At 40.5% G+C, this 13,207-nt stretch overlaps 2 protein-coding genes and 1 non-coding gene across 3 annotated transcripts; all 3 read left to right on the top strand.

Moving 5' to 3' along the window:
* Nucleotides 1–615: 615 nt before the first annotated feature.
* Nucleotides 616–4,765, top strand: rps13 (ribosomal protein S13). Its single transcript, XM_020924942.2, has 6 exons — nt 616–721; nt 1,543–1,591; nt 2,217–2,295; nt 2,910–3,079; nt 3,610–3,710; nt 4,696–4,765. Exons 1-6 carry the CDS (start codon nt 699–701, stop codon nt 4,727–4,729), a joined length of 456 nt encoding a protein of 151 aa, XP_020780601.1. The 5' UTR covers nt 616–698; the 3' UTR covers nt 4,730–4,765.
* On the top strand, nt 4,092–4,218 carry LOC129409633 (small nucleolar RNA SNORA19). The gene has a single exon (XR_008632489.1). It is a non-coding gene; the product is annotated as a small nucleolar RNA SNORA19 (small nucleolar RNA).
* Nucleotides 4,766–7,028: 2,263 nt separating the features above from the next.
* On the top strand, nt 7,029–11,891 carry ppp1r15b (protein phosphatase 1, regulatory subunit 15B). The gene is made up of 4 exons (XM_020924959.2): nt 7,029–7,485; nt 8,939–9,137; nt 9,240–10,521; nt 11,196–11,891. Exons 1-4 carry the CDS (start codon nt 7,290–7,292, stop codon nt 11,409–11,411), a joined length of 1,893 nt encoding a protein of 630 aa, XP_020780618.1. The 5' UTR covers nt 7,029–7,289; the 3' UTR covers nt 11,412–11,891.
* The last annotated feature ends 1,316 nt before the right edge of the window (nt 11,892–13,207 follow it).

The following is a 13,207-nucleotide window of genomic DNA, read 5'->3' as shown; positions in this document are numbered from 1 at the left end:
ACAGGTGCGTGGTGCGTTCACGTTCGGGCAGGTCGCGGTCACGGTGCGTTCACGTCCGGGCAGGCCTCGGTAATCACAGTGTTTGTGCGATGAGGCGCGTGTCATTACGGTGCAGGTTTGGAATGTTCATCTGTCACCGAAAGGAAGACACGCGTGTTACGGATATGTCATCCGTCGCAGCTCATTCAGCAGAATAATGCGCTCCTTTAGCAAATTTAAACATGAGCCGCAGCGGAGCCACTGTCACTCTTCATCATCTGGTCTTTTATAAGAAACACAACAGTCAAATTCACAAATGTTTTTCCCTGACCCTTTCAATCAGTAACCAGGTCTAATCTCCCGCTATATTAAACCAACCATACCACAATATCTGGGAGGGCTTCTGACACACCAAAACATCTGGGAAGGCATCTGATAGATACACCACAATATCTGCAGATTAACTAGAGACATTTGACCTGCCCTCAGGGATATAGGAGGGCATCTGGCACACGGAGATACGGGAGGATGGGAGGGCATCTGACACACAGGGATAAAGGAGTATTATAGGACAGACAGGCAGAGGGCGCTGCTGCCGCTTCTCTGTACGTGTGAGGCCGTACGCGTGCGTGAGTGGGTACGTGATTACGTCACAGCGGCGCAGACGCAGAAGCCTTTTAGGTGTCGCGTGTGCCTCTCTCTCTTCCTCCGCCGCCATCATGGGTCGCATGCACGCTCCCGGGTAAGCCCTAAATCCGACCAAAAAATGCCCAAAAAACGACTCTGTCCCCGGGTTTAGGGAGGAATCTGCCGTGGAAATGTGTTAGGCACCTCCACAGATCGAAATAAAGAGGAATTATGTGAAAAATAGAGTTTAAAGTTTATAAAACCTCGGTTCCGCACAGGGTTAAACGCGTGTGGACCTAGGAGCCGCTTAGCTTCTATTCAAAGCAACCAGTCTCATCCAGAAAACCGTTTTTATCACAGTTTAAACCTTTACAGAAGTCTCCAGAAATGTGTAGATGATCTGTATATAATGTTAAAATTGCGATAAATGAGTTCGTTACTCTGTTCCGAATGAAGCGGGAGCAGCGCAGTGCCTGATCCGAGGCCAGAGCTGCTAACGCTCGCTGTAGCTCAGACTGTCCGCCGCTGGAGGAGAGCATACAGGACAAATACTGGATCATTGTTGGGATTGTACAGTTTGAGTCTGGGCGGTTTAGTAGCATGGTTTACGTCTGTCACAAGTGTTTTGTACACTTAATGCGTTATATCAACTCTTATTTGCATAGAATAAAACATCCACATCTTCGGTATTAGACTTAAACGGTATTAATCACAATCGAAATTGCCAGTTCTCGATCTCACTTTACAATGGCAGAAGTCTTGTGTAGAATAAATTAAATATACAGATTTGTACAAGTAAAGTACAACTAGACTGTATACAAGAGATGAATACAGTTTTTATCACTGGTAATGTCAAGTAATTGCCATTTTCGTTAGGTTTATATTAATTGAGTGTACATGTTAACTTTTTAAATTGCTGCTTTTTCTCGTTGACAGAAAGGGCTTGTCCCAGTCAGCTCTGCCTTACAGACGCAGCGTGCCAACAGTAAGTACATGGTAGAGTGTATTTTTTATTAAGTTGAATAAAACGTTTGAGTGGCCCATCATGCAACTTTTTAGAAAACAAATAAGGGCATGTTTCTTTGTTTGTTGCACTGCAAAACATGCTTCCTATTGAGTGGGCTTGAATCTCCACAAACCTTAGACTTGCCCTTATTGTGTCCATGGAAATGTTTCTTCAGCTGCAATCGACACTGTAGCAAAAATTGTCCACGGCGAATGGTCTGAAATATGGCTTTACCTTACTAAATGTGTTGAATCTTGCAGGTGACTAGCTACCTCTAGAAGGCTATTGCTCTATGGTCAATTTCCATTTTATATACTTAAAAAAAACACAGTGCACAGGAGTGCATTTAGATTTGTTTTTGATATGCATAGAAAATTAAATTTTCAAGTGCTGCGCAATAAAAATGAAGATTACTCTAACCAGTTCCTTTTAATGCATTTTAATGTTTTAAATGATACCGCAGTTGTTGTTTTTTTCTGGACCTAAACTTCCTTCATTTTTTCTATCTGCTTAGTTTTAACTTTGTTTGAGGGCTGACTTTAACATATATTTATATACCTGTACCTGTTTTTTGTGTAATAACATTTGGTCCCTATGTGTGCAGTGGCTGAAGCTGACGTCTGATGATGTGAAAGAGCAGATCTTCAAACTGGCCAAGAAGGGTCTGACTCCCTCCCAGATCGGTGAGTGACATTTCAGACTGTAGAAGACATTTTCACAAAGGCTAAATAAAGTAGGGCTTGTGATGTGCGAATTGTGATTTAATTTCTGTGGCAATCCAAATTGACATGGTGATTCACAAATTCTCTTTAATGCAGCTCTATGCTCATAGACAGGCCCCAAATGTTTAGGAATCTCTTTAGCAGACTAAAAAGAGAAATTAACTCACAGGTTATAAAGGGAAGGCAGATGAGTATTTGCTGTGGTATATTGTTATATTAGTGAACCCTGTGTTTTTTTGCTTTCCTGTAAAAGCCCTTCTCGGGAACAGACATTGCAGATTAGCCTTGACTATAAGTGTTACACATCGAATGTACATACTTGTCTTTGTCTAATAAATGTGATACTAACAGCTCTGTACAAGGTTTAAATTCTAGTTACCTCACTCAGTTTTCTCCTTTCTGTTGTCCGTATTAATCTATACATATTCAATTGGAGCAAAGAACAGTACACACAAAAAATTGTTGAATCGGTCATATATTGAATATTAAGTCTTGAGAGTAATGATCGTGACAGGCCTTGGCCCAGTATTCCTCTAGCAGATGTCCATGATATGTTGTCCCTGTGTCTGGTTCAGGTGTGATCCTCCGTGATTCTCACGGTGTGGCTCAGGTCCGATTTGTCACCGGAAACAAAATCCTCAGAATCCTGAAATCCAAAGGTTTGGCCCCAGATCTGCCTGAGGACCTGTACCACCTGATCAAGAAGGCTGTGGCCGTGCGCAAGCACTTGGAGAGGAACAGGAAGGTGAGTGACCAATCAGACTAAAGTTGGTCTGCTTGAACCTGTCCATTAGATCAGTAATCTTGTGAGAGCTCACTTTTTTACCACATGAGTCTGCATGGATTTTGACGTACAACAAACGGTATGTTTGGCATAATGTATTTTTCAATTCAAGCCTAAGCTGTAAACTTTATTATGAGCTCTGTTCTTTGCCATCATGTGCTTGTTTTATTTAGTGCTCATGGAGTGTTCAACTTTTCAAATTGTTCTCAGGTTTGGTGCTGCATAAAAATAGTTTCTGCTTTCAGTAGTAATTAGCAAAGACTCCAGCAGGGGGCAGCATTAAGCAATGATGAGAAAGTATTTTCTAATGAACATTTGGGCCATAACTGGCATCATGACCTCAAATTAAATGAATGAATTCAATGGTTGAAACATCTTTACACAATCACTTGTCGTTTGAGACATAAATGTTAAAAGGACTAATTCAAAGAACTTATTTTTCACCTTTTAGCAGTTTTATTTTAACCCATGTTTTATTCCCATGTTTTTAGGATAAAGATGCCAAGTTCCGTCTGATTCTGATCGAGAGCAGGATCCACAGATTGGCTCGTTACTACAAAACCAAGAGAGTCCTTGCTCCCAACTGGAAGTAGTACGTAACTTTAGCTGTACTTTGTTATTTTCCTGCAGATATTTGGTTTGGCTTTGATGTTGGGGCTGCATAATTTACGATTAGGATGTTGGGATTCTGTTCTGAGTGCATGTCGTAAACTCAAGAAGCATTCACATCCGAGATGAAAATATGAACTTGCACAAGAATCCCATGCATTTCAGAACCTGTTTGTACAGTTCTAAATTATGTGCTTGCTGTGGACAGTCTGTTATCTAAATAATTGCAGCCTTTGATAATTGTGCAAAGTTAAATTGTGATTCAGTTGTTTAAATGGGTAGCCTTAGCCTGATATACCACCGGAAGGTATTTTAAACATATATAATGATGGTGTCTGCATTTATATCCTGGGTTTTTCCATAGATGCACAGTTCATTGTCCTGCTCCTCTTCTGTTTGGAACAGTGATATTTCTTCTGTGCTAAAGTAACATGGAGGTCAATTAGCAGAGCGGCTAATGTGCTTCCTCTGCCAGTCCCCTTCAGACACTAATTTATGGGTGAACATTCACAATAGTTAAATCTTAAAGTTTTACTTTCTGCCATTTGCTTGTCTTTTGAGTTTCTGCTTTGCCTGAAATGTTCCACAGTATGGCATTAAATTATATCTTGCTTTTATTCATGGAGGTAAGACATGGGTGGGTGGGTTGTACAATAAGCAGGGTCAGCTCTCCACAGATCTTACTTGCCTTTTTGTACTACCCACTTATCTCCATGGAGTAGATAATTTTAATGACATACTGTGGACATTTTTTGGAAAGCAACAAGACAAGCATGTGGCCGACCCTCCACCATTAACGTTTAGTACACCTTTTAATGATATTTTAACTAAATAGCCACTCACCTATATAAATGGGCCAAACAGTTATTGAAATTCATGGCAAACTTTAACCTTATTAACTTAATTTTCTTGAATTAGTTTTGGTTATATTATATTGCCCTGATGTTTGTTTCTCTCTCTCTCCACAGCGAGTCGTCCACAGCCTCTGCTCTGGTGGCATAAACGCTCATTTTGGATTAATAAAACTTGTTAAAATTACTTTTTTCTCCATTTTTGCTTCATAGCCTGCAGTGTGATTTGCTGTGTTTAGTTCATTTAGGAGTGTGACCTTAGCTGTTTGTGGTACACACAGATGACTCAACAGTTGCTCTTCTCTTACACTGTTCATTTTCAGAATTCCCCTGGCTCTGCTCATTAGGCTTCAAATAGATGGGTAACACGAAGTAAGCATTACGTTTATGCTTTTATTAAAAACTGTAAGAATTTGACTTTAAAGAGGGTGTTGTGCATAGTCTAATATTTTATTCTACCATGTAATGTTCCCTCATCAAAAATGTACCTGAATAGGCTTTAGATGTCATCCATGCATGTTTAAGTACTTTTGCAATCTTTTCTGGGCTCTATTTGAATCTTTAAGGTTAGCTGTAAGAGTCCAACACACAACCCCTGAAAATGTTTTAAATCGATAAAGGATAACGTTGCTAATGCATAACATTTGGATCTGTTCCTGTCCATTGAAGTGTAATTTCCTCTTAAACTTGACCAATCTGTGTCCCCAGTGACAAGGTAGACATGTTCAAATGTATAGCTTTTACCGATAACCTGCATTAGAATTGTTTACTACAAAATCATTAGATGTTGTGGTTCTCAATGAGATTATCCTACATCAGAAGTGAGCCTCAGAAGTCTCTTATTTGTCAGTTTCACTAAAGAAATTCCGTTGGTTTAAACTTAAAATGACTAATCTGAAAGGTCACTACCTACACCTCAGCACCTGTAGTCAACCATTAATGAGTGCTAGTGCAGGCTCTGCAGCTCAGTGAGGGAATTCTGGAGGTTCTGGCTTTTACATGAGGCATCGCCTGTCCATATACTGAGAATGTGAAAAACTTAATATGTCCTATCTGCAAGTTAAGACACAGTTATATATATTTTTAAATGTGTTGGAACAAAACTAAGGTCGGGTATGTTTTTGAGGAGGTAGTAAAATTAACATTGAACATGTGGATATTCCAAAATTAAGTTGAAGGATTCCGTTTTGAGATGTGCACTACGTGGAAGTACTGTATACTGACTTATTGTAAATCCATGGCCCACTAATGCCAATGGAATTCTCTTTATTCCGCATTCCACGTGTTAACCATAAAGCGAAAGTTTGACCTGATCGTCAGCATGAACTAGTTTCTCAATCTCCGGTACACATCTTAAGGTCTACTATTGGCTACAATCAATTTAAACCACATTTGAGCTGCTCGTGGATAGGTTTTTTGTTAAAATGCAATGGTTAAAAGTACTGAGGCAAGAGTAGTCGTCCTGTTAAAGACCCGGTTAAAAACCTACTTTAGATGTGGAATAATCCTATTTTACACCTGGTTTAGATCTCTGGGGTGTCTTTTCAACCAAACAATCACCTTTACAAAACTTAACTATTGCTTTAGGTACTAAATTCCATGATGCTCAAAGTCAAAGCATAGCAGATTTTTGTTTACTTCTTGACCCAGCTATCTGGTTACACTGAACACGGCACCGGGCACGTAGCCTACTGCACCGTCAGCTGCACTGTCAACAAGGTTCACTCGTATCACTGCAGTGCACACTCAAAAGTACAAATTCTCATCTTTTTAAGTAGGTAGATTATTTCAAGCACGATGTTTTAGCCTGGTTATTATAAATTTAAATGCAAAATTTCAAGCCATCATTTCATATTTTTTTAATATGTATTGTTGGGAAATATGTTCAATTCCTGAGTTTTAATTCTCAAAGTTTTAATTTGCAGTGTGCTATACTTCACTGATATTAAATGCATACATGATAGTTTCATGGTAGAAAAGGTTTGAGTGGTGGTCATCTGAACAATATTTTCTTAACTGAATAGAGCGAATAAAGCGAGAGGAGCACATAAAGAACAACGACTACTCACAGCTTGCCTTTGATTATCGACTTTTACTGCCTATACTGTAATTCTGAACTTTGCCACGCCAAAATTTGCTTTTTACAGCTAATAATACTAAATTTATCTTTAGTTAATCCGTCTTTGTTAAGGGAACAGACTGGAGTGATGGGATTATCACTCATAAATAGAATAGTTTCACTTTTTTTTGTTTTTTTTTTTTGTTTTCGCTTTTGAAAAGTCCAAGTAAACGGTATCTTCGTTTGACACTCAAGGAAATTACCGGCACTTTCTAAGCGTCAACAGTTACGTAAAATTATGGGCGGGAAAGTTCGTGAGTGATAGGAGCTTTGGCCAATCAGAGCGCGGCCTGACGTCATTGTAGTTATATAAACAGAGGTGGTGTAACCTCTTGTCATTCTGCTTTTACTACAACGAGAAGAAAATGAAGAGTAGTACGAATAAACGCCACTTTTTCTGAGCGAAGTCGACTCAACATGACCGAAACCTGCGTGAAAATGAAGCGACAGCCCCTAGACTCGGAACTGTCAGCGACAAACTTACGAACATCGCGTGATTTTGAGCTTTTTGACGAAGAATACCAGAATACGTGAGGATCTTTTCTGGTTCTGCCGCCGACACAAAGCGCTCATCAACGTAGAAGGCGAGAAGATGGCGGCGGAGGCTCGGGTGGGTTCTGATAAAGCGGTGGAAATGTTCGGAGGAGCTATGGAGAGGTTCGGCGGGGCTATGGAGCGTTTTAGTGGAGCGGGGATGGCTCTTCTCCCCTGGACCAGACACATGCTGGTTGTTCTGTGGGATCAGCTTCGGCTCTTGGTTCATGTCATCTACTACACCTTTATATCAGGTAAGAAAGAACATTACACTATAGCAAATAACTATTTAGTTGTTATAATATTTATAGCGCTAAGAAAGATGTGTATCTATTATTTGACTTCATGATTTAACTAGTAATAAAATAATGGGTAAATTGGTTCAAGTCTCTTAACATTACTACACCTTTACATCAGGTTAGAGGAACACTACTCTAATGACTATTTTTAATTTAACAAAAGATTTTTGTAAGCTCAAGCTCTAGTCAGTAATATCTTTATGTCAGTGTATATCAGTATATCAGTGTCAGCCATTACTAAGAGTAAGATAAGATGAGATAAACCTTACTAAAATAACTCGTGTTTCCACATGTATAGGTTTTAAACAGTCATAGTTAAGTAGATCCAAAGTTCACTCGAGTTCTGAGAAGCTATTTACAGTCGTGCTTAATTTTAGACAGTAGGATTGGCACATTTGGTATCGATATAAATGTATTTTAAACCTCAGCGGTAAGAATGATTCGATTTTTTTTATTTTTTTTTTACTGGAGAACGTGTTAAAATACTTGTTTGTTGTGTTGTTGTTAGGGACGCTTCCTGTTTGTAGTTTTTCCTTTTTTGGGATTCAGGAAGTGAAAGAGAGACTGTGGGACTGGTTTAGGGCCTGAAGAAATTTCCCTTTTTTTTTTAAGATTTTTTTTTTTTCCCTAACTAAATCCCAAACGAAACCACTAATATTGTTTTCAGTGAGTGTGAGAATTTTTACTTTTACTTACTAATACAAGAGACACTGGGGCACAGTGCGCAGAAGACATTAACCTTACAGTGTTTTTCATAGATTTGGTTAAGATTATCACTTTACTGCCTCATTTTTGACCAGTGTAGTTTCTTTTATGAGCTCATGATAATACATAGGGCAACAAAGTCTAATTTTGTTAGTCCCCTGACAGGCTGATTATTGCATGAAATTGTTCATCAGTATTACAACTCATTTAAAACATTCCTAATGTCACATTTCTCATGAGTAATAGCAGAGGGGCAGGCAGAACACTCCATTCTTTAGCTATTTCTGTGCACTAGAAGAAACTGTTCTACTTAAAAGAACAGCTTAACAAATACAAGATAATAAAGTCAATTTTTATTTGCAAACCATATCAGATCAGAAGTGGAGAAACAATATTTTGACTGCATGTGTAGCTAGGGTTTGTTGTTTTGGGTTAAAGTTCAAACTGTGTCTCATATTTCAGCTTCACTTCCTGGTTTTTGACAACCTGATATCTTTGGCGTGAGCACTGTTAAATGTCACAGATTGCATTTTATTGAATATATGCTAATGGAAGTTAAAAGCTTGGACTTGTTTTAGTTCTGATTTATTCTTGCTTTAGGCCTGCTTTGGTCCTGCTTTAGTCATAGTTTAGACCTGGTTTAGTCGTGGTTTGGTCCTGTTTTGAGAGTCCTGTTGTGTTTAACACTAGATTTAATGTTCAGTTTTCCAGATGTTCCGGTTCGAAGTGCATGTGCGCATCACCGACGACCCCTCGGTGGCCCCTGACCCTTCTGATCCCTTCCTTTTCTCGACCCTATTCTCTGAGGACGCAGCAGCTGACCACACAGAGGCGCTCCTGTCCACTCTTAGAGGAGACGATCTGTGCTGTGAAGGAGAGGCGGGAATCTTCATAGGACACAAGTAAGTAGGAGACATGTTAGGACACAAGGAGACATGTTGGGGGGTATGACTGGTCCTAATTTTTGCTCCTCTCTTTCCTCTCTTCTTTTCTTTCACTCTCAGACACCCCTCTTCCACCTCTTCTTCGTGGGCCGTGGGTGACTGGAATATCTTTGTGAGTTCGGACGCGCGCTGTTCAGACGAGGATCGCAGCGGTGCCTCCTGTTGGAGCAGTGAAGAAGAGCACAGCCTGGAGTTCGACTGTGAAGAGAGCAAAGCATTGTGGGAGTCGCTGTCCCGCTCTAACGACCCCTACGACCCCCTCTGCTTCTCCGCCTGCATCTCCACACGAAGCAGCAAAGGACTGTGGGAGAAGCGGTCCCCTGCCTCCTGCAGTCCTGTGTCTGAGCACATGCATGTCCATAACAAAATGGGACAAAGTCAAATGACACAAGAGACTGAAGAGACCCAAAGCAAAGAGATGGAGTCCACTGTTGCAGATGTTTGTAGTCTTGTTTTAGAGGGAAACCAAAGTGAAGAGGAGAACAAAGCATCCTGGGAAACAGAGTCCAAGTGTAGTGATGTTTGTAGTTCAGTCTGTGTCTCCCCTGACGCCAAGAGAGAAGAGAGCAAAGGATTCTGCGAGACTGAATGCATCTGTCCTGACACATGTAGTCCACAGAATCACAGGAACGCTTTAGATTTGAACGAGGAAACCAGTGAAGACGAGAGTGAAGGGTCATGGGAAATTGAGTCCACAGATCTCCAATCAGTGGAGGAGGAGGAGAAGAACAAAGGACTGTGGGAGACGCAGTCTGGCCGGTGCACAGGAGTCCCAGTGGGCAGGTTTTGGGAGAGCAGTTCGGAGGAGGAGAGTGATGCAGAGGATTTCCCGGTGCAGAGAAGGACTTTAGTGACACGTTCGGACAGTGACAGCAGCTGGAGCTCGGAAAACTCTGATTGGTCCCAAACGTCAGAACAACAAGAGGAAAACCAACTTCTCTGGGACCTGTTCTCCCAAAACCTTGACCCCTTCAACCCCCTTTGCTTCAATGCCACCAACAGGAGCAGAGAGGAGGAGAAGAGGAGAGAGGAGGAGAGTGATGCAGAGGAAGAGGAGGACCTATGGAGCGATTTAACAAAACAGCAAGACCCATATCACCCGCTCAACTTCACTGTGCTGCAGGGGAGGGAGAGGGAGTTGAGAGAGGAGGAGACGCAGAAGAGGGAGGGGAGAGATGGGGAGCCCATCAGGAGGAGGAGGAAAGGAGAGAAGCCTGAGCTGAAGCAGAGGAAGATCCAAAGACACTCCCATCCTCCGGTCATCCTCTGCCCCTGGACCAAAGCCTCCTCTGCACCTTCGTCTGCACCGGCCCCTGAGGGACCCCCACTCAAGCACAAGAAGGTGAGATGTTTGACCTGTGCTGCTTCAAAGCAGAGTCCAGGCTCAGAGAGGACTGAAGATTAGGGTTGTCAAAAGTATTGGAAATCAGATACTACTAATCGATAAAGAAGCTAGTACTGAATCTGCTAGTAGATACTAATTTGAGTAGGTATCTATCATATCCTATATCCAGTCTAAACTGAACTCGATACAAAAACAAAAAATCATTTAAATAGGACAAATGTCATCCTGAACAGTTTTAAAATTATCTTGATAACAGAAAGAGGACTATTTTAGTACTTTAATATTATCTTGTATGGAAAATTATTTGTTTGTTTTTGTGGTTTCAAAATCTGTATTGTGCGTATTCGTTAGTACTGAAATCAAGTTAGACTAAACACTGCTGTTGTTTTTGTGTCTCTTAGCAATAGCTCTCTGGTCATGTGATTCTGACTCATGTCAGTCTGAAGGTTGTGCTTTAAACTGTGAAAAACCCAGCCATGTGAAAGTTTTGTTTACTGTCTCCTTGATTTTAAAAAGGACACAAGGAAACAAAAATGTACTTGCCCACTGTTCCAGGTTTTGGTAGAGGTTTAAACCAGGAGAGAAACTAGATCCTACACCAGCTCAGGTCAATAACCAAGACTAAAACTAGACCTTAAACCATGGTCTAAACAAAGTCTCTTTCTTTCTAGGTGCGGTTCTCAGATGAGGTCAAAGTTCACGTGATGAGGTCATGGCGCTTTGCTCACGAGGCAGCAAGGAGGGGTCAATGGGAGGAGTTCGCGAGAGACCGCGACCGATTCAGGAGAAGGATCCAAGAGGTGGAACGGACAGTTGGACCTATTCTAAGACCAGAGCACAGGGAGAGGGTCTGGACCAGGATCAGACCGGGACTGAACCAGGACTGAACCAGGACTAAACAGGATTAAACTAGGACTAAACCAGGACTTAACCAGGACTTGTGGACTTTTGGACCTGTTGCACTGATGTGATACTGACCTCAGATCTGCCTTAGACTCCTGAACCACGTTGTCTCATTCTTCAGAAAAACATCTTTATTTATTTTATAATAATTATTACATTGTAGTAATTTTATTTCTAATTGATCATTATGGTGTAATGAGCCAATATCCCCTTTTCCTAGATTAAATCATTTCCTGGTGCAGTTTTTTCTGGAGAATGAGTCATTTTTTTAAGAAAAAGTTGAATGTTTTTAGTGATTTTGTGCAATATTTGTACTTTTTTGTATATTTGTAGTGGACAGTGAATAATAATATAATTTATTTTATTTAGTCGTGATGTTTGCACAGAACTCTTGCCTTTTTTTGAATGTTCAAAAACACTTGAAGCTGTAGAAGAACCAGGCTTTATTAAAATATGGCTCTGAAGTTTTGTGTGTCATTATATTCTGGAAGTATTTTACTAATTACTTAGTAAATGATAAAAGTCTTTTGATTGTAAAATTTGATGTCAAATGTTTGAAGGGGGGGTATTATTTACATTTAGTTTTTTGAGCCTTCTGTGATATAATGTTCCCTCATCAAACATGCCTGAAGAGTTTTTAGATCCATGCATGTTTTAGTGTTTTAGCGATCCCTCCTTGGCCCTATTCTAACCCTCCTTACCGTTAGCAGTACAAGCCTGTACAAGGCTCCGCCCACAAGCCTACATCACCCATGCTCTTACATGACAATTCTTCATCGGTCAACAAAAAAAGAAAATATGCTACAACTTGACCAACCTGATGTGATGTGCAGTTGTTTTATGGTACATTTACGTAATCTTGGAAACTGACACTAAATTAAACTCTAATCATCCAACTTCTCAAAATCTGAGCACATACATTTGCACAGTCGTCCTTGCTGAGTCATTGGACAGTTGTACGAAAACCAAGGAAGTAGTTGTGACAGAGACTTATGTGAAGCATTTCTCCATAGCAAATTGAGGATAAACTAATTGGAAATGGAAGTTTTTGCAAATTTGTGTTTCTGAGTACTTAATAAATTAGAATATACAGTTGAATGTTTGCTTAAATGTGTTTAATTTGTGAAGTAAAATGAAACAGAATCGCTCTCAGATTGGCATCATACGTCCTCAATGTTTGTCTCTGCACATCCAGGTGAATCTGCTGCAACGATGTCGTCAGGTGTGAAATCCTCAAAACACAAATGATGAAATTGCTCCTCAGAGACACCATTCAATTAACCACAACACACAGATGCCTTCCCACCCACCTGTATATCCCTGTGTATCAGATGCCCTCCCATCCTCCTGCATCCTTGTAGTGATACACTGAGGGGGAAAATATTTGTGGATTTGACTTTTGGAGATATTGGATGAAAACCAAAGAGTGACACAGAACACTGATTTTGTTCTGTTACCATTATACTAATTAACTTTAATTTTAACATTTCAAATGCTCAAACTTTTTTAAAAACGTTTTTAGTTCAAGTTTTTATTTCTTCAGATCCATTTGTGTTTCTTTATTTCATATTTCGTGTTGTGTCTCAGGCTGTTTCATCATCAGGACTGAGGTGGCGTTGCATCAGCGCTCTACTTCAGTCTTGAGCTTTAATTGTTCTCCTGAGACTCCCCCTCCACACTTCTCACTCTCTTTCCCTTCTCCTTCTCCACTTTCCCCTCCCTCTCTCCTCTCTCCCTCGCTCCTCTTTTCTCCCACCCTCCTCACTTCCTTCTCTCCTCT

This window comes from Boleophthalmus pectinirostris, unplaced genomic scaffold (assembly GCF_026225935.1).
Source record: "Boleophthalmus pectinirostris isolate CB_2022bp ecotype Guang Dong unplaced genomic scaffold, ASM2622593v1 HiC_scaffold_2, whole genome shotgun sequence".
Taxonomy (NCBI): domain Eukaryota; kingdom Metazoa; phylum Chordata; class Actinopteri; order Gobiiformes; family Gobiidae; genus Boleophthalmus; species Boleophthalmus pectinirostris.
The sequence above is the reverse complement of the archived record's forward strand: the minus strand, read 5'-3'. Positions and strand labels throughout refer to the sequence as shown.

Excerpts from the sequence above, each read along its gene's own strand:
- rps13 (XM_020924942.2), top strand. The coding sequence starts at position 699 with ATGGGTCGCATGCACGCTCCCGG. Across the intron at positions 722-1,542 it reads GGTCGCATGCACGCTCCCGG|AAAGGGCTTGTCCCAGTCAG; the intron begins GTAAGCCCTAAA and ends TCTCGTTGACAG. Across the intron at positions 1,592-2,216 it reads ACAGACGCAGCGTGCCAACA|TGGCTGAAGCTGACGTCTGA; the intron begins GTAAGTACATGG and ends CTATGTGTGCAG.
- ppp1r15b (XM_020924959.2), top strand. The coding sequence starts at position 7,290 with ATGGCGGCGGAGGCTCGGGTGGGTTCTGATAAAGCGGTGGAAATGTTC. Across the intron at positions 9,138-9,239 it reads GGAATCTTCATAGGACACAA|ACACCCCTCTTCCACCTCTT; the intron begins GTAAGTAGGAGA and ends TTTCACTCTCAG. Across the intron at positions 10,522-11,195 it reads CCCCACTCAAGCACAAGAAG|GTGCGGTTCTCAGATGAGGT; the intron begins GTGAGATGTTTG and ends CTTTCTTTCTAG.